A 19,730-nucleotide genomic window follows, 5' to 3' on the forward strand; every position below is an offset into this window, starting at 1 on the left:
TGAGGAAACGAAGACATTTCAAAGCACACGGCTAGAACAAACAACAGAAGTTACTTCAGTAATAAGTGCTAAATGCTACCAGAGATATTGTGTCATTACAATGATTTGGAGTGAAGTAATATCCAGACGTAGTAAAGGAAGCACAGTAAAAACTCAGGTGTTGTAAAGATAGTTTATTAGATACATAGAGTTTATTATTTTTACAGGTCTGTTAAAGATAACATGGACAGGCAGAAATGGGATGTCTACTTGGCCGACCTCCTGGTCCTTTTGTCCCAGGAAAAGTTTGCTCCATATGACTTCACTCTCGGCTTCGGGACCCTCTTTTCTGTTATATCATAACTCCAACCTGTAAAAATAAACAGGCACAGAGCAAGCTCAGCCAAGTATATCTTACAGGCTGGATTTGGGATATGTCCACTGCTGCTGATGTGCAGTGTAAACACCAGACCGAAGAAGACAGGGTGAGGATAATTGCGAATCTTTATGCCACAGACACAAACACATTTCTTTTTCAAAGCTCAGCATCCTCTCTCTCAAGAGACATTTTTGGATGCGATTCTAATCAGAAGATTGTCATGTTTAAAAAATATGGTCACGATAGTGGAAAAACGTTTAAATGAATTACCGTTCTTCTCTGCGAAAGCGATAGCTTCCTCCTTAGTGCTGAACATAAGCGTCATGTTGGACAGGGGGTCTGCCCTGGATTGGGAATAAAAAAGACTTCAGGCAATGGATTTTATTAGGCAATTCAAAAAGCATGATTATCATAATGGCATCCACTCACGTGGAGGCCCAGCCCATCAGCGGGTTCTCCCAGCGCTCTCTGGTGTCAAAATCCATCTTCCACTTCTGGGTGTTTTTGACACCGGACTGCATGGCATTGCGGGCAGGCACAAAGATACGGACTTTGCGCGTCTTAATATGCTCCTCAGGAACGCCAGTCAAAGTTGTGATGTCCTAACAAAATGAGAGAGATAAAAGAACATTTTCATACGGGTACAATATGACTACTTAAGGTAAAGCTGTTCATCAAATTCCAAGAGCAGGATGCAAATTACACAATGGTCTTCGGGGGCTTAGAGCTGCAGGATTCTGGAAAAAATAAGAATCACGATTTTTTGGTTTCAAATAGAGATCACAATTCAACCACGATTCAGAACAGACAACTAAACAAAATAACATGAATTTTACTAGAGACAAAACATGACAAAATATTAATTGCTGCAGCCTATTGTTTAACTACTGGATGAATCGTTTTTGAACGAATCTCTTGGAATGAATGATTCAATGACGAATAAATTTAACAATCACTTGTTGCCACCTACTGGTTTAATCGATATAATCTTTATTTGATGCAACAAGTTACTTTCAAAAGATAGTTTCCTCTATTTTGATGGCGACCATAGACTGACATAGACATATCCCGGTACTTCTGTGATCATTTTAATACAACGCAGATTTGAATGTCCTTGTATGATTTTGTCAAATGTTTAATAGACACAGGCGAATCGTTGTCATTTAGGAATAAGATCGCATGGGTGTTTAAATCGAGATTGCTATTTTTTTTTTTTTACAATTAATCAAGCAGCTCTTATATACACACACACCTACTATTATAGTAATGAATGCAACTTTCACGTGCAATTGACAGAAACTGCACACTCCTATTTCGGTGTTAAGTTGGGCATATTTTCAGCCAACAGTTAGCTTCATACATTCAGTTTAACAGCATTAAAGAGGGCAAATGTTATCATTCAACTGAACTGTGTATTATGCATTTAAAACAGATTATGTTCTTCGTCCATGCAAGAAAAGAACATCCTTGAATGAGCGCAGTATATATATATTTAGCCTATATTATAGCGTATTTAATGACCCATTTCAGGGGTGGCCAAATTTACAATTTAAAGGGTTAGTTCACCAAAAATGAAAATTCTGTCATTACTCATCCTCATGTCGTTCCAAACTCATAAGACTTTCGTTCATCTTCAGAACACAAATGAAGACCTTTTTGATGAAATCTGAGATCTTTCTGTCCCTCTATTGAAAGCTATGCAACTGACATTTTGACACTTCAAAAAGTTCATAAAGAGATTGTAAAACGAATCCATATAAATTGAGTGGTTTAGTCCAAATTTTCTGAAGAGACTCGATTGCTTTATATAATGAAAAGATCCCCCCATATTCACACCCTGCCTAAGAGTTAAAGGGGTACCATATTTTACCAGTATTTACCATACTTTCAATATAAAAATTACAAAATGAAAAAAATGCAATATGAAAATTATTTTAAAATAAAATCATTTTCTTTATAAAAGACAAGATTTGGCCACCAAAAAGCCTTTTTCCAAAAGGTACATCTTGAAAAAGAAAAAAAAAAAAAAAAAAAAGAGAGGGGGGGGGGGATGGGGGTGATGATACTACACCACTGACAAAACTGGCTTTTAATAAAACTTGGCTCAGTAGAAAGGCAAAAAAAAGAAAAAGAAAAAAAAAAAAAAAAGTTGAAAGGCTGTTGTTTTCCCTTTTGCCAAATAGGTAGGAAAAACTTCAACACCCATAATGCACTGGACATGTTGCTGTCCAAGGCCACTCCCACCAGTGCTATGGATACGCTTGACCAGAGTCAAATACCGCCTTGCTTTAGAAGGAAATACTTCTTAGTAAACTTTTAGTGTTGATGGTGTCGACTTGTATCGTTCCCGTAACCATAATGCTGTTTAAAAATTAGACATAGTACGGCTAAGATACAATTTTCATTGATAAACCTACCCTTAAATAACCATTCTGTTAATAACCCTCTGTCAATGCAAAAAAACAGGATGCATAATCTGTAGTTTTCACGAAAGCCATGAAGCTATCAAAGGACAAATAAACGTGAATTTCTAGGTCCAGGTAACACGGAGAATGAGGAAACATTGTTCATAACAATACAAAGCAGTTTGAAAATCAGCAAAGTTACACTTTATTGTGTGGTTTGCCAAAAACAAGATTCACACTTTTGCTCTTATAAAAAAGGCATAAAAAGAAGCTTTGCTGTTCTCACATATTTGCACTAATCCCCAAAGGGCATAAAAGCCCAAATACTTCCTTATTTGAATGCAGACGCATACTTGTCTAGACAAGCTAATTTCTCACACTCTCAAAATGCATCGAGACAGTCTATTAAGATCTTCACTGCAGGTCTCCAGTCAGAGGTCAGAATCCTGGGCTTTCAGGTGTGAAGGCGAAAAGAACGCTGCAAACTTGAGCTAAATAGAGCTAAACCTGAAGTGTTTGATCAGAGCAGGAATCATTCAGGGCATCAGTCTGTCTTCATTGCTGGATTGAACTGGTTTTTCCAAAGGTAACAATATGATTGCAGAGTCTTACCCAATATATTTAAGCTAGATTGTCTTAAAAACCAACAATATTAGGGGGGATTGTCCGCACCAGGGTCAGAAATTAACTTTTCCATTAAGGGGTAAATTTGCCCCCTGGAATTCATTTCCATGGGCATTTTTTTTTAACCTTTGTAAAGGCAGTTTTTATAATTACCTTATTAAATGTATTTGTGTTCTTTTTATGTAAAATTTAACCAATTACAATCAATCACAATGCTATAGTTGGTTAATTTTTCTTTCAACATCAACAAAAGCCATCTTTACACTGCAAAGGTAGAACAGAAGCTGCATCTGACATGGCATTTATTTACACAGACTGTTTAATACTGCTCATGTACATGTGTTTACACAAAAACTGCATAATGTAAATAGAAAACAGAAACTCAGAGCGTGAAGCTGTAATATGACACAAATCATTATTGTTGATTATTGCTCTTGACATTGTAATGATATTCAAAGAAAGTAGTCTACCCGTAATATTAAGCTTTACCTGTAAATATGAAGATACATTTCTAGCTCTGACTGATTTTAAAGGGTTAGTTCATCCAAAAATGAAAATTCTGTCATTAATTACTCATACTCATGTCATTCCAAGACTTCTGTTCATCTTCGGAACACAAATGAAGATCTTTTTGATGAAATCTGAGAGCAGTTTAAAAATTTGAAATTTCATGTTTGCTTTGAAAATGTGCATCTTTGGAAGCGGAGCCACTCGCAAAATTACAAAACATGCTGCGTGAGAGTGAAACCTGATCGCTAAATACGGTGGGGTGGGGCGGCATATTTTCGGCTTGTATTTTCTGCCTTTTTTCTCATTCAACCAAAAACCGCAAATGCCATTTTCGGCCGATAATTTTAAATTTTAAAGCAAAAAGCCGATTTGTTAATCCACGGTATTTGCTTCTGTTGAAGCAATTAGCACACGTTATTTTAAATTGTTTTTTAAAATTATCGTGTTTAACAGCGGGATTCGTGGTGAAAAGCTACATTACCCATGATGCTGAACAGAAAATTCCACCAATCAAGATTTGAAATGAGCAAAATGTGCCAAAAACTGTTCTTTTTTTCCTTTTTTTTTAATACATAATCAAAATTTTTAAATTAGTAGTTTAATATTTCTCCATCGTTTTAAATTGGATTATGCTGTTTGCAATGCTTAATGGGACTATAGTTCATTTTACCACTAAAGTCGTTAAGTACAGTCTTGCACCTCTGTATTTGTCCAATTTTCAAATACTTTTTTGCTTCAAATCAAAGTTTGTAACGATATTATTCACCTTGCAGCTGTTTGGCTTGGTTCTTGGCTTAAAACACTTTAACGATTTAATTCCGCCCTGAAGTAGAGAATGCAACAATTATAGATTTTGTTGGTACCATTATAGTCTGAGGAATAATCACGGTTTGACGATTATTATGCATTCATTAATTTCACACACTACTAATGTATAAAATCACGTGAACACTCTTTAAAGTGTTATTTGTTGTTGCCTTCTGAAAGAGAAATTACACAGTAACCAAATAATACAGCACAAAAATAATAATAAAGACAAACAAAAGTCCATCTCTCCCTTTGGAATTAAAGAAAGGTGACCTCTACTCTGTAAACATCCATGTCAGTATTTCTCTTCTGAAAATAACAAATGGAAATAGATCACAAAATTAGTTAGTTTGTGCATTCTTTTTACATTTCTTTTGGACCTGAGAACTTGGAAACATGGTGAAAAAATATATATATATATATTTTTTTTTTTACACTTTACTTTAACATAAATAATAATATAACAGGGACAATAAATCACAATGAAAATAAAAATAAAGTCTCTGTCTCTTTGGAATTAAATATAAGCTACATATTAGCTATGTATTTCCCTTTTAACTCTTTCCCTGCTATTGATGAGTTATCTAGTCTTTTATGAGAAAGCGCTTCCCTGCCATTAAGTAGTTTTTCTGACTTTCCTTGTTTTCACTTTTATACTGTAGAGGCGCTATTACGCATCTTCTGAACGAGTGCAGTATCTCCAGATCAAAACACAGGAAAAGAAGAAGCAGAAACAAGAGACCTCACATGTAAGCAGATGCATATGAAAAATAACGTGATCATAAACAGCATATAAATTAAAACTGCCTAACGTTACTGAATGAAATGTCGACCCAGGATGAGCTATAGGACTGTGAAGCTTTAGGGGTGCTGATCTGGGTTTTACATGTCCATGAAGTTTAAATAAAACTAATTTTTTTTTTTTAAAGCAAAGGCTCTGTTCTTTCTTTTGATATATTGCATGTTCACATATTCATGCAACAAAATATTGTGGGGGCAATGAAATTTTTCTGAAAATGACCAGAAGCGGTGGCTGGCAACTTTTTTTCCTTTTCTTTAAAAAAAAAAAAAAAAACCCGGTGGTGGGGTTCTTTGGTGGAAATAAAGCTTCGCTGTTTGGTCCCTCTGCCATAGTTAATCTAGTGTGTAGAGTAGTAACCTTCATGTCTCTGATACTTTATGCTGGTGCACCGCTAGTGTAACGGTTTTCAATTTGTGCAAGTTGCAACAGTTCCATGCAACAAACACTCGGTGTAGCAGAACCTTTATGATTAATTAACCGTGACGTTTAAATCTCAGTTAATCGTGAAATCGGTTAATCGCTGCACCCCTACCCTGAAGATGGCCTTCATCTTAACTTTTAAACTTTACTTTTTTTTTTTATGAACTAAATTACAAGGTTTTAATGTATTATGTTTCCTGAAACTGCTTTTCATTGAATCTGCAATGTCATGGTAAAAAAAAAAAAAGCATAAACAATGTAACCACAGTAGTCTGATTCACAAACGACTTGAGCCAGTATTTTTAAACAGCTCAAAAAGAGGAATCGTTTAAAAGAACTGCACTTTAAAATTTAAAGCATGAGCAGAGAGAGGGGGGGAAAAAAAAGAAAAGAAAAAAAAAAAGCATTATAACTGAAATATAGATAAATGTATTGCAGAATTAAAAGATATTGTGATTTACAGGTGAATTTTGAAATCTATATTGATACCCAGCTCTAACAAATAGGCTAATGAGAGTAATATATAGAGCACAAATACTTTAAAGAGGTCACGACATGAAAAATTAAATTTGCCTTGATCTTATGACAAAGTCTTTGTACCATTAAAACATTCTGCAAGTTTCAGAGCTTAACTCCTCATTATAAACAAAGTATTTATTTAATCGAGCTCCAAAAACAGCTTGTTTGGATACTGGGGGGCTTGTGACGTCACATGGGCAAATGCATTTGCATATGGAGCTGCCCCTTAAAAACGGGTCATTTCAGACAGAGGGTCAGAATGAAGGTTGAAATTAATTGCTTTTCCACACACACATATATTTTATAGATATTTTACATAGCCTCACAGACCCAAAGCATGCATACACTCAGAGAGGCGCATGTCAATAGCACGCAAACACCAAATTGATTCCTCTTTTGCATCTCCTTGCTCTTGAACAGACACATACACAAATTATGTCAAAATACCCATCTCGGCAAGTGTTCTCGTAAACACAGTCGGTTATGTCTTAAGTGAACGTAAACCAGTGGAAAGAAATCGGATGTGTATCATTACACTGGATTAGGTCATTATACTGTGCATTAGGTCTTAAAGGCCTTGTTTACACTGTCAGTGAAATGTGACCCAATTTCGATTTTTTGCTCATATGTGACACAGATGTGTTCTATGACCGTGTAAACAGGGAAAAAAAATGCATGCATTTTGATATTTCAAGATCAGTTTCAGGCCTCATTCATATGTGGAAATAAATCAGATATAAATCAGATATGTGCCAATGCGACTCATGTAAACAGGCAGATCGGATTTTCTGAGGCATTGCGTTCTGTACGTCATTAAAACTGTGACAATTTGGTACTTCTCCGCGGTTTAATGGCGTGATATTATTCTCAGGAGGAAGCACGTATGGAGGCGGTAAATGACAACAATGCAGGAAACATGGAGGAGGAAAATGCAGGGCAGTGGTCGACGACTAAAGTTACCTGCCTTCTACGGAGCCCCGCATATGACATGCAGGAAAAAAAGGAAATTGTGCACACGATTTGCTAATTCGTTCCCTCGATTTACTAAATCATGCTTTGTCCCCACCACTTTTTGCCAGGGTCGATAATGTCCTCACCACTTTTTGAAACATCTCGCGGCACAGATGTATCTAATACAAAAGAAACATCTCTAGTTGATTAGCAATTCATTCGTGTTCAATAATAGGCGATCTGGCGCTGGGATGTGTTGTTTTTGAAATCATGTTGAGTGCTTGTTGCTGCTGTTGTCAGTGGAGTAACAGTGCTCTCTTGACTCTCGTGCATACTGCGCATTCTTCACACGAACGAGCGCTTCAATCTATCGCTTAACGCTGTTGCGACCGGAGACTCCCTATTCATTCCGTGGAAAACACAAAAGAAAATACACAAACGTGTTTCTGCTCTTGATATACAATCACTGATGAACATTTTTGGTTTTAATAAGAAAAAAATAAAATACATTACACAAGAACCTCTGGCACGCTGAACAAAAATTCTACCACTAGTCCATCAGGACAATCTGACATTAGACGCAGATCCACGTATTTATTGACCGATGCAAAAACTCGAGACTAACAATATATTGTATTATAGTAGGAAACTATCATATTAAACATGAGGTCTATGTCAATAAATTGTGCATTTATTACTGCGATAATACAATTACAATACACCACCCCACCACACACATTCCTGTCCCACCCACTTTTTAAAACAAAGTTACGCCACTGTCAATGTTTCAGATGGTATGGCAAGTGTAAACACATGAATCGGATATGGGTCACAATTGAAAGAACATGTAAATGGATGGTCAAGAAAAAAAAAAAAAAAAAAAAAAAAAAAAAAAAAAAAAATCGGATATAGGCAACAAATCAGAACTGGGCATCAAGACCTGCAGTGTAAACGAGGCCAAAGTGACAGCAGCCTAAGATTCCAGCTGTCTGTATGTGTTTTTAATGTTAATCAAACAACAAAAGACAAGGAAATTACTCACTGCTCTTGACTGAATAGCTTTTGTAACTTAATTAATAATGATTAATCTTTATTTAATTTATACAGTGAAGATTATATGCAATTTTGTTTTACATTTGATTTGCTACTTTATTCAATTTGTGTACCTGAAAACTACTGTTAGATACCTGAAAAACACTGTTTATTTTATTTGTATTTTTGCTCTACTGTATTTATATGTGCTGTTGCTTGTAGTTTGATTATTTGTTCTTATTTTCTTTATTTTTATTAGTCCTTTTTTCCCATGAACATAGCACATAACGAACCATAACAAAACCGTGACCCTAAAGCCGTGATAAATACCAAATTGTGAGTAATTTGAACCATTGCACCCCTAAAATATATATTAATCTTTTTGGTTTATTGTATAAAAAGAATAAGAGAAGACTATTACAAGAAGTTGATCTGAAAGCTGTGTCTAACATGCTGCACAGTCCTACACTCCAGTGTGGTTCTGCTGAGCTAAAGGAGTCTGCTGAAAGGCAAAGAGAGTCCAATTCCTTTGGGAATTAGCGACCAGCAATGGGAAGTCGGCAACAACACACAGACAAACCTCCCAGCAAGCAGCCACCCAAGGTTGTGAATCCTACGAGCAGCTCCCCTTTCAATGCAGGAACTTCACACATTTCAATGGCTATTACAACTTCAAAGAATCAAATTTTCATCATTGTCTATCATCTGCCACTTGATTCATATAAAAGAGGTTCTTTAGCATGAACTGTGAACAAAAGGCTTCCAAACACTGACTTACACAAAGTCTTAACGTGACACTCCAGCAGGCTGGGAAGAAAATACAGTACCATATGCTCTATTTTACAGCATAACTTGAGTGAAAGGGGAAAAAGATGCTAGGCTTTATAATGAACAAAACTTAAAAACTGTCAAAGATGACACTAGCTCAGAACCACACCTGTAACTTAGTTACAACAAAGATTTAGCGAAATGTCAGAACTTTCCAAGACGGGTATCTTCAAACATTAGGATTAGATTCAGTTGGCTTGAAAGTTGAAATAGCAAGCTTCTCAACATGAGAATTAATCTTTTTGTTAAAAAATGTTTAGCACAAGGGACAGAGAAGAAGAGGTCTCATTCAAAGACACTGCTGAGCAGAATGACAATTAGTCTAAACAGACATGCAAGACTTAAATTCACTGTCTGCGCTTAAACCACAATATATATTTCTGGTTAAAGATAAATATTATTATTAGTATTATAATAACTAAATAATATTTAATTATATTATTAGTTATTCCATAAATACCCTACCTTTAGACCGTATAAGATCTTAAATGTTTTCTAAAAAACCGAAATACTTTCCATTGTCCAGCAAAATTAGACGAAAAAAAGGTGGAAAAAAAGTAGTCTAGACTTAGTCTTGCCTGCATACATTAGGACAACAAAAACTACGAGGGTGATCTAAGCAACAGACGAATGCACAATGGCCCATAGACAAAGCAAGCGACTGTGCCTTAAATATGGTGCTTCAAGGGGCAAAGAAAAATTAGGCCAGAGAGAGGGGACCACAAAGGGAAACACTGCACTTTTCTCCTTGCATGTACAGGAAGCAAAATGAGAACTATGAAGTTTGACACTATTCACTGAGCCCTTCAATACCTGTATGTGCAGACAGAATGCCAGGCTTAAGAGCGAGGGAGAAAAGACTGGCAAAGTCTCCGTCACGTGAAAGCGTGTCTATATTTCTGACACCTCTGGCTCCTCTGTGAATAAAGAGCATGAGAGCCTTTTCAGAGCGGCAGACTGTGAGGCCGACTGCTTGAATGAGCCCTGCGTGCAGCTTGGTAGAGCCAAGTGTGGCCAACAAGACCGATACCGAAGTGTAAACAAGAAAGAATTTGGTGTACGAACAGAACTACAAGAAACAAAAATGCTCTTAAGGTGCCGCTTTTGAATTCTAAAGTGACTTGTAAGCAAATGTGATGAATTTCAAATTTTGTTAGCGCAAATTCATTAAAGGGATATTTTTTATCTTTAACGTCCCTTCAGAAGAGGTTTCTTGACTGTTTTGTTGGTCACTGATATTCAGATGTGAAATACAGATCTGTGTCGCCACACACATTCGATAGCAGATTCATACACTGATGGCATCTGTCGTTTGTTTCTGACTAGAAAGGGAAGGACTCAGTTGACTCATAAAGTTATGTGCATGTGTGGCCTACTGGCATGTTTTAAGCTTAGACCGACAATAATATATAAAATTGTGCATAGAAAAGTTATTGGAAGGTTACAGGTAAAACCTCTCAAGGACTTCTGAAGGCCGTATTGTCCATATATGTATATAAATCCAGTTCACATTTCAGCATATGGAGTCGTTTTAAATAATACTCCATCACCGTTCCAGCACAATCCCTTCAGAATCGTTCTGGTACAATTTGCATGGTGATTAATAAAGGAAAAGAACAGGGAAAAATTATCAAGAAAATGATCATTCTGCTCAGACACATCCAAAAAAAAAAAAAAAAGAATTGGAAAGACATTACATGTTGGTGTGTCAACTTGCATGCAAATGTACTTTCTGGTTAAAAACCAATTTGTGACCAATGACAGATGATCCACATGATAAACAGAGACAGACTAGTAACATAAACATTTGGATTCACTCTCCAAATGAGAATGAGGTGAAAACGAGAGATCTGCACATCTTTGCGGATCAGCTGACATTACAGAGTTTCTTCTGTGCTTTGAAAGATCTTCCTATTAAATCAAAACACTTTTTAAAAATGACATTGCAGACCAGAGCTAAAGGAGTAGATGAATTTTTCATTTTTCTCTTCTGTTTGGTGCAACTATGTGAAGAAACACTAAACTTCAACTTCATGAAAATACTCTGTGACCTAAAGTGTTTAAATGTGGACTTGTCTTCAGTGTTTTACGGACATCCACCTTATTTTGTTGAGTTGAACTCATGAGTTAATGTTCTGAAATAGTTTGTCTGATTGTGAGGTAACAACTCAACTATAATCACCACCTTTGGTTATTACAGACTTTAAATGAGCCAAAAACCACCGATGATGACGACAATGATCCCATCAGTACTTGCAGCAATTTGTTTACTGACTGGGTGACAAAAACAGTTGCTACTAATAAAAGACAGAAAATGAAAACATTTCAAACATGTTTCGATAATGAACCTTGTCAAAGAACAGAGTTTGACTTAATAATTAAGTCAAATAATTATTGATAATTATTGTTTTAGATGATAAAAATAAAGTCACACTCAAGAATTGCAAATATGTTTTCAATCAATTTTTCAATTAACCATTCTTATTTGTCCATCTTTAATATTAAATTCTGAAGTTTACATAAAACATTATTATACCTTCAGATGTTTAAGATCCCCTTCATAAAATGGATATAATGAACTGTAAATTCTTACAAGATTTCACTAATAAATTATATTACTTGGAAGAACTGTTCATTTGCTAATACATTTGATTATTAAATATAAAAACAAGGTTGTCCAACATGATCTCTAACACATGGTAAAAATCACTGTTTCATACAGCTTCTCATATTCTACTTTAATTGATTTGTTTTTCCTCTTCACCCTTTCCATTTTCTAATTTTCATAAAATAATAAATATATATTTGGGGTGCAACAGTTCACATTATGGTTTGGATTTTATCACGGTTTTAGGGTCACGGTTTCGGTACGGTTTGGTATGTGCTAGAGCTGCACGATTAATCGTAAAAAAAAAAAAAAAAAAACGCGATCTCGATTCAAGCACCCACGCGATCCTACTTTATCAAAATAGAGCAAACTACCTTTTGAAACGAACTTGGCACATCAAATAACGGTTGTATCAATTACATCTAATTCCATTAGGTGGCGACAACTGACTGTTAAAAAATGTATTTGTCATTGAATCGTTCATTCAAAAGATTCGTTCAAAAACACTGATTCATCCAGCAATTAAACAAGTATTTATTAATGAGTCATTGAAATCATTCAAAACCATTTTTTAAATAATTCATTCAAACATTTTCCAGAAATTAGAGTCAGCAATTTATATTTTGTCAGAACCTCTAGTAAATTACGTTATTTTGTTTGGTTGTATATTCAGAGTCGTGGGAGAATCGTGATCTCTATTTGAAACAAAAAAAAAATTGTGATTCTTATTTTATACTGAATCGTGCAGCTCTAGTATGTGCTATGTTTAGGGGAAAAATGACTACTGTCAAATAAAACTAAAGAAAATAACAGTAGTTCTCAGGTACAGAAATTGAATAAAAAGGCTAATCAAATGTAAAACAACATTGCATTTAATCTTCACTGTATAAATTAAATAAAGATTAATCATTATTAATTAGGTTACAAAAGCTATTCAGTCAAGAGCAATGAGTGATTTCCTAGTCTTGTTGTTTAACATTAAAACACAAAGACAACAGGAATATTAGGCTGCTATAGGCTAATGCACGGATATGGTACACTGACACTGAACACATGCATTCTTTCTCGAATGTTTAAGTTCACTTCAGACATTACCTACTATGTTTGCTAGGATACTTGCCAAGACGGGCATGTTGACATAATTTTTGTGTGAGTTTGTCCGTTCAAGCGCAAGACTTGAAAGAGAACTTAATATTTGCGCGCTGTACGGTTCGATTTTTTATTGAGAACCGTTACACCCCTAATATATACTGTTCAAATTCTAGGTGACTGCGACACATCACAAGTGAACAGCACAACAAATAACACCGAGGACTAACAAAGGTATTTGTTAAGATAACTATACAGGAAACCCTTTCAAATTTCTGTCCCGAATCCTGGAAAGTAACAAATTTGCCAACTTTCTGTGTGTAATGGCAATTTCAATTAATAAAAGATTAATATGAGTCACAACCCAATTATAATTACTACTAAAGGCTAATCAGCTACATTAGCACTCATATTTTTAGACTATGCAGTAGAAAAAAAGTGTGTTTACCCTTTTGGAAGACCACAGGGTGATGGAAACGAAGTGAGGAACACAGTGCAAGTGTCCTTCCTCTGCCACACAAAGGTGCTGTTGGGCACTTTAAAGGTTACTTTCTCAAGTGTTAAGCAAATGAAATACCATTTAGCAACTAATACACAAAGCCTCTTGTCAGATCCTCTTTAAAGAGCCATATCCTTTGACCTACTTGCCGGCCTTGGGGTTGCACCTGGTATGAGGGGACAACTAGACAAAACAGACACTTGAGATGAACACTGAAGGGAAATAGGGAGAAAGGGGAGGAGGACAGAATCACGGCTGGATCTTGAATTCTGTCTACCTGGGAGACTCCTACACAACGATACACGTTTGACCGCTATTTTAACAAGTTCATTCAATTTACAGCTCCTGCTAAACAAAATGCCTCTTGCTTGCAATTAGGTATAATTTCACTGCTGTTTGCATTTATTTTGGTATGCAGAATGGTTCACAAAAACATTTCAATACACATGCAAATACATGCACTTTCAGTAAATGACTGTGTGTAATTTCTACACCACTAGCAGCAGCAAACGAAATTGCAAAATGACAATCAAGCAGGTTTTCTGAACACTATCCCCTGTCTGCCATTGGTCGCCAAACAGACTCTATCCCAAACTCACACAACATTTGTTGAGCCACTGTTGGTGTGTTGGGCTGATCAGGATGCTCAAACAAACAATGCAGTGCTTCACAGCACCACAGAGCCATATTGATTACGCTTTTTAGGGAAATACAAATGACTTACTTATAATTGTCTTTTTTTGCATTAAACAATGAAATCGGCGTGAATGAGAATTCACATCAAGAAAAAAAGTCATATAAAGGAGTTTCACAAGCAGCTAAGATCCTTGTGCACAGTTCATTCAGAAAGCTCTGGTTATATGAGCTCTTGCACGGCTCAGACATTCCTTGTGAAGCTCTGTGTCACTGGCCAGCCATGCAGGCTTTCTCGTGGCCCAGCATGCTTAATCAAACTGTAATTACTAACAAAAGCAAGTCAGTGCAGGCACCAGAGGGTGAAAGCGCCCAGACTGCGCCACAATCACGCAGGACCTTAATTACCGTCATTTGCAATGCCACACATTTGACTGCACTGCAAAGTGGCACATTTGCAAGCACTTTAACTAGAGCTTGAGATTTTTTTTTTTTTTTCCTTTTCAAAATTAGATGTTCAAAAATACAAAGAATGCTATTATAAAATTTTCAAAGGCACTTGAAATCTTAGATTAATTAGTTTCAAAACAACTTATGCAAACCATTTCCTTAATAAAAATAACCAAAGCAGTGAGTGAAATATCATTCATAAACACCAGAGCTTGATTTTTAAAAAATTCACTCTTTATTTATTTATTTTTCACCTTTTGATGATATCCAACAAACCTATATCTAGACTAAATTGAATACTTTTCCTTTTTAAGAATGTCACATCATAAGACCATTTATACTAATTAATATAAATTATTTCCCAATTAATCAGACATGATTACACTGGATATGAAAATTGAATATGAAATATTTGAAAATATTTCATCCAATTTTATCAATCTACAAACAATGATCTATTATATTTTTCATATTTTCATCAAGTATGATGAATTACTCGAACACTCTCCATTTTGTGATTGCATGATCAACCTTCGACTTTGATTTGAGATAAACTAAAAGCTACAAATTTTTGATGCATTCTCCCTTACACATTCTTCCTGGTCAACATGTCTCCACGTTTCGGTAATAAATTACAGAGCAAGCCATGAAAACTAGAGATCCAAAGAAATGTCTTGTAGAATTTATTTAGGGTCAAACTCAAAAACACATCCAAGGTGACCCAATATAAATTCTCCAAGACATTCTAAGATGACCTCAGATCACTGAGGACCTGCACATCATCTTCACAGAGCAGTTCCGCAGAAACTAATCCCTAAATTGTAACCCTTGAAAAGATGCTTTCAATTCAGAAAATACTGTAGTCATATGCTTTACATGTGATCTACAGACATGCCATAAATACACACAAGTTAAACAGAATGGGCTGTCCATATATTACTTCCATAATGGAAAAAATAAATGTTTTTTTTTTTTTTTTCTTTGCAATCTTGTTTAAAAGTTACATTACCACTACTGCAAACTGTCTGATGATATTTACAGCAAATATGAATATCTATTATAAGAAGGCTCTCTAAAATGTCTTGAATAAGACAGGTAGTCCTCACCATGACCAAATATCTCGCTCAATGGGCACAGCTCGCCTGAGAACAACAATGAAAGCTCTGTGGCCAATTATAAAAGGACAGCCGCCGTCTTCCTGTGAGTCTGCTACTGTCAGACTGTTTTTCCCCCTTTTTCTTTCAATCCCCTCTTTTTGGGGGCCCTTTTGCAGCTTTACTTTAGAGTGGCCCCTACTATTAAACGAGAGCCCTCAACCAGGCGGGGTGTACTTGCCCGCGCACAATCAGAGATAGTCTGAGTCCACCCAAACACCCCACTCTGCCAAACCTGTCCCACACATTCAAGCCAGCTGAGTGTCTGAAGTCTCAAAGGTAAACAAGGTCATTATTGTTTCACAAGGACATGAAGAAAAAAATAATAATAAAAAGATTAGAAATCTCCATTTCAGCATAGATGGATTTTAGGAGAGGACATTTTTCCCTGTCTAATGCACACTAGAATTCATTGAAAAATATATTTTAATATATATTATTAATGAAAATAATCTCCATATACTGTAATTGAACTACTGTATGTAAAATATACATCCATAAATTAAATTATTATAATTATTTACATAACAAAATATCTATGTTTTTTTGATCTATACAATTTCCATTGAACTCTTTTTTCATATTTTTTTTGTGTGTTAAAGAACTTTAACTTTTACAGAATTACAAAAGCATATAAGAATTGTGACCTGGTACAATCCAAAACCAAACACAATACAAAAACAGCCAAAGCACAGCCAAAGTTCATACCAGTTTCTCATCCACAGTGATGAGCTGGGATCCCCTTCCCTGTTGTTCTGCCAGCCTCCATCCTGACGTGCTTATTGACCTGCAAAACAGGAAGATGAATTTTAAAAAATAATAGAGATAACAAGCAGACACACACACACACAAAAACTGTACTAAGATATAAACAACGGCACAGTGAAGTGTTTTGGAAGAGGAGGATGTGTGTCGAGGGACAGGAGAAAGGAAGGCACACATCTCTCCCCTCGGCCCCCATTAATTCTGCCTGCTGAGTTTCTGGCAGGCTACTATAAGCCAGTTAGCAACAAACAGCCATTGGTGTCGTCCTGCCAGTCTGCAGTCACAGCCTTTGAAATTGAACAGAAGCTGGTCTGTCATAACTGAACAATAATTCAGAAGTACTGAGCAACACAATCCCTTACTGAAGTAAACGACACACAGCCGACAGGTGAGGAAACATAAAGCTGCTTTTAAATTTGGACCATTTCAGTGGGTTTTATTCATTAATCACCATAAAAGTACATTTTTGCATTAATCATTCGTAAATATGCTCCTATGTAAACTGGTGCATTGAATTGAATGCAATGATTTAGGGACAGTTTCACAATTTTTTTAAACAGAAACTAGTTCTGCTTTTGTTTTACGAATAAGGCCCAATGTGTTATGCAACCAAATGCTTTACGTCTATAACCTAAATTTTATAAACTTTAGCAAAAAATAAATAAATAATAAAAAATGGAAAATTTCAACAACAAAAAAAAAATAAAATAAAAATAAACTAATATCCAAAGGGAACATGCAAGATGAGAGCAGACAGTGTGTGGATTTTAACGTAAACACATGACAAATATCAGAATTGCACATACAAAATGTGTTCTGGCCTTTGCCACATTTTATTGATAGACAGAAAATCAAGTGTAGAGACAGAGGGCCAGAGTCAAACCAAAGTCCCTTTCAAGGAAAGTCTGTTCACTCTGTGGCCATATTTGCAACGCCTCTGGGCATTTTGCGCATCCAAGACCAAGTCCTATCTATTTCAGTGGGGGAATCTTGAAAACTGCTTGCAGAACTCAACTAAATAACATATTTCAAATCAGCAACAAAATTTTACATGAAATGTCTCACTTGTGCTCAAATAGCGTTAAAAAAAGCTTATTTCACGCTAAATTGGCCAATCTGCATGTGCAGTCCTAAAAACGAGCTTCTAACGGCCACTGCAGTGATGCAATAACTTTATCAATCAGCGATTGGCTCTTTTATTTAGAAGGCGGGGAATATTCCGCGATATTGCGCATTGCAGTTTCTCCCATTCATAAGTAATAGGAGTGAACCGTCTTTCTATATCTATAGTCTTTGGTCAAACCCGCATATCACATTAGCATGACTGCTCAATTTGCTGGAGCACTTGCAGCGACCACAAGGCCAACAATTTAACAGAATTACAAATCTTCTAAAAAAAAAAATTCCAATCATATTTATTTATGAAAAAGATCACCAAAGCATAAAGGCAATGTGCTTGCGTTTCATTTTCTAGTATGTCATTCGTTCAGAATCAATATCTTAAATCAAAAGAAATGTAGTCATACATTACATCCTATCGGGTCAGCACTGTGCCTGCTGGGTCCTGATCTGATATTCAGCCAGAACGAAGAGATGATTTAGATCTTTTCTTCCCTATTGTGATGAATCTAAGCGAAACTGCATCTCAAACAAGAAAAAAAATGTAGGCGGGACTTGATTCTGTCCATAGGGATTTGTTTGGAGGGATGTGATATGCTATTGCTGTGATCTCATGTGAGTGACAGGTTGCCCCGCCCTCACGTCAGTAAACATGTCATCAGAGAAGAGATGCTGTTACAAGAGGGAAGGAAAGTTATTTTGATATGATAGATTACGAGGATGTGAATTTTACAAATAATGATGTGCACAAATAAATAATTCGTAAGAAATACAGCACTAATCCAAAAAAAAATATGAATTTTGATTTCATGGTGACTTTAAGAAGGGAAAAGTCTTGACTAAATGTAAACAGAATTTTTACAGTAAAAAATGCTAAAACTGAGTAAATTTGTACTATAGGATAGCAGCACAATTTCCAACATGCTAAACTACACAATGTCAGATGTATACAACAAGCGATAAGAGTATTAGCTTGCAAATTTCAGAACTTCTGTAACAGATAAAGAAATAAATATGTATTGCCATAATCCAAACTTCTCCTAGATTCGTGTTCATAGTAACATTCTGTATTTTCAGCCTTCGTTCATGCAGAAGGGTCGACGCGCTAACAACCTTCACACAAACAGCCACACATGACAATCACACTGACATCTGACAATCTCATTCAACATACCAGCACAGAGGAATCAGCACCGTATTTATCACTAATATTAGCCAGTTTCATTTCTGTGTGTTATAAATAGAGCACACCTCAGATTCTGAGTCTATTGTTTGATTGACTAAAATAACACGTTACACGTGTGACAAAGGCGGGACGATATACTCTATTATAATACCACAAAAGATGTGCGTCAAACAGACAGCTCTTAAAACGAGAGAATTAACAGACACTCTAGCTATGTTAGTAAGCTAACTGGCTAACACTTCAGCTCTCAACAGATAAACAAACCAACCGAGCGTTATTTCTTTGCATCTAAATATATAAATGCAAAACAATTATTTGAATTACTGGTTATTACCTGGCAGGATTCACAAATGTTTTTGTGACTGAGTTAAAAGAGATAATTCGGCTCAAACCAAAGAGTGACATTGAAGACGCCATATTGACATGGTCTGAGGGCTGTACGGCAACACACAGCGTCCAAACTCAAGCGATGTGTATTTCTTCTCTTCATAAAGTGAGAGCAGAAACTTTGAGGGGGGAAAAGTTTCTGAAATTCTTTGTGATGTTCAGCTGAAAATTACAACACCTCTGGATGTGTCTGCAGAGCTAATGATGACTAATTGAGCAAATTAATTTATAACACCGATTTTGATTTCGGTCTGTTTAATGTGGTTGCATCATTTGCCCTAGTTTTGGAATTTTGGCTCATTTTAGAAAACTTAATTTAATAGTAATAACATAATGCATCAAAGGAAACACAGTTTTTACAAATGGGTTCTAACTTGCACAAAAAGTACAATTTACACATAACTTTGTATCAGTGTTAATAATTGCATGTTTGTTAAAGGGTTAGTTCACACAAAAATGAAAATTATCCCATGATTTACTCACCCTCAAGCCATCCTAGGTGTATATGACTCTTCTTTCAGACGAATACAATCGCAGAGATTTTTAAAAATATCCTTAGTCCTCCAAGGTTTATAATGGTAGTG

The 19,730-nt window shown here is 35.8% G+C and overlaps 1 protein-coding gene across 1 annotated transcript; it reads right to left on the reverse strand.

The window, feature by feature from the left end:
- Positions 1-158: 158 nt before the first annotated feature.
- ndufs4 (NADH:ubiquinone oxidoreductase subunit S4) lies at positions 159-19,259 on the reverse strand. Its single transcript, XM_051894980.1, has 5 exons — positions 19,094-19,259; positions 16,398-16,476; positions 788-960; positions 629-702; positions 159-349 (listed from the first exon to the last, which is right to left on the reverse strand). Exons 1-5 carry the CDS (start codon positions 19,174-19,176, stop codon positions 246-248), a joined length of 513 nt encoding a protein of 170 aa, XP_051750940.1. The 5' UTR covers positions 19,177-19,259; the 3' UTR covers positions 159-245.
- Positions 19,260-19,730: the final 471 nt, after the last annotated feature.

This window comes from Ctenopharyngodon idella, chromosome 5 (genome assembly GCF_019924925.1).
Source record: "Ctenopharyngodon idella isolate HZGC_01 chromosome 5, HZGC01, whole genome shotgun sequence".
In the NCBI taxonomy this organism is placed as follows: domain Eukaryota; kingdom Metazoa; phylum Chordata; class Actinopteri; order Cypriniformes; family Xenocyprididae; genus Ctenopharyngodon; species Ctenopharyngodon idella.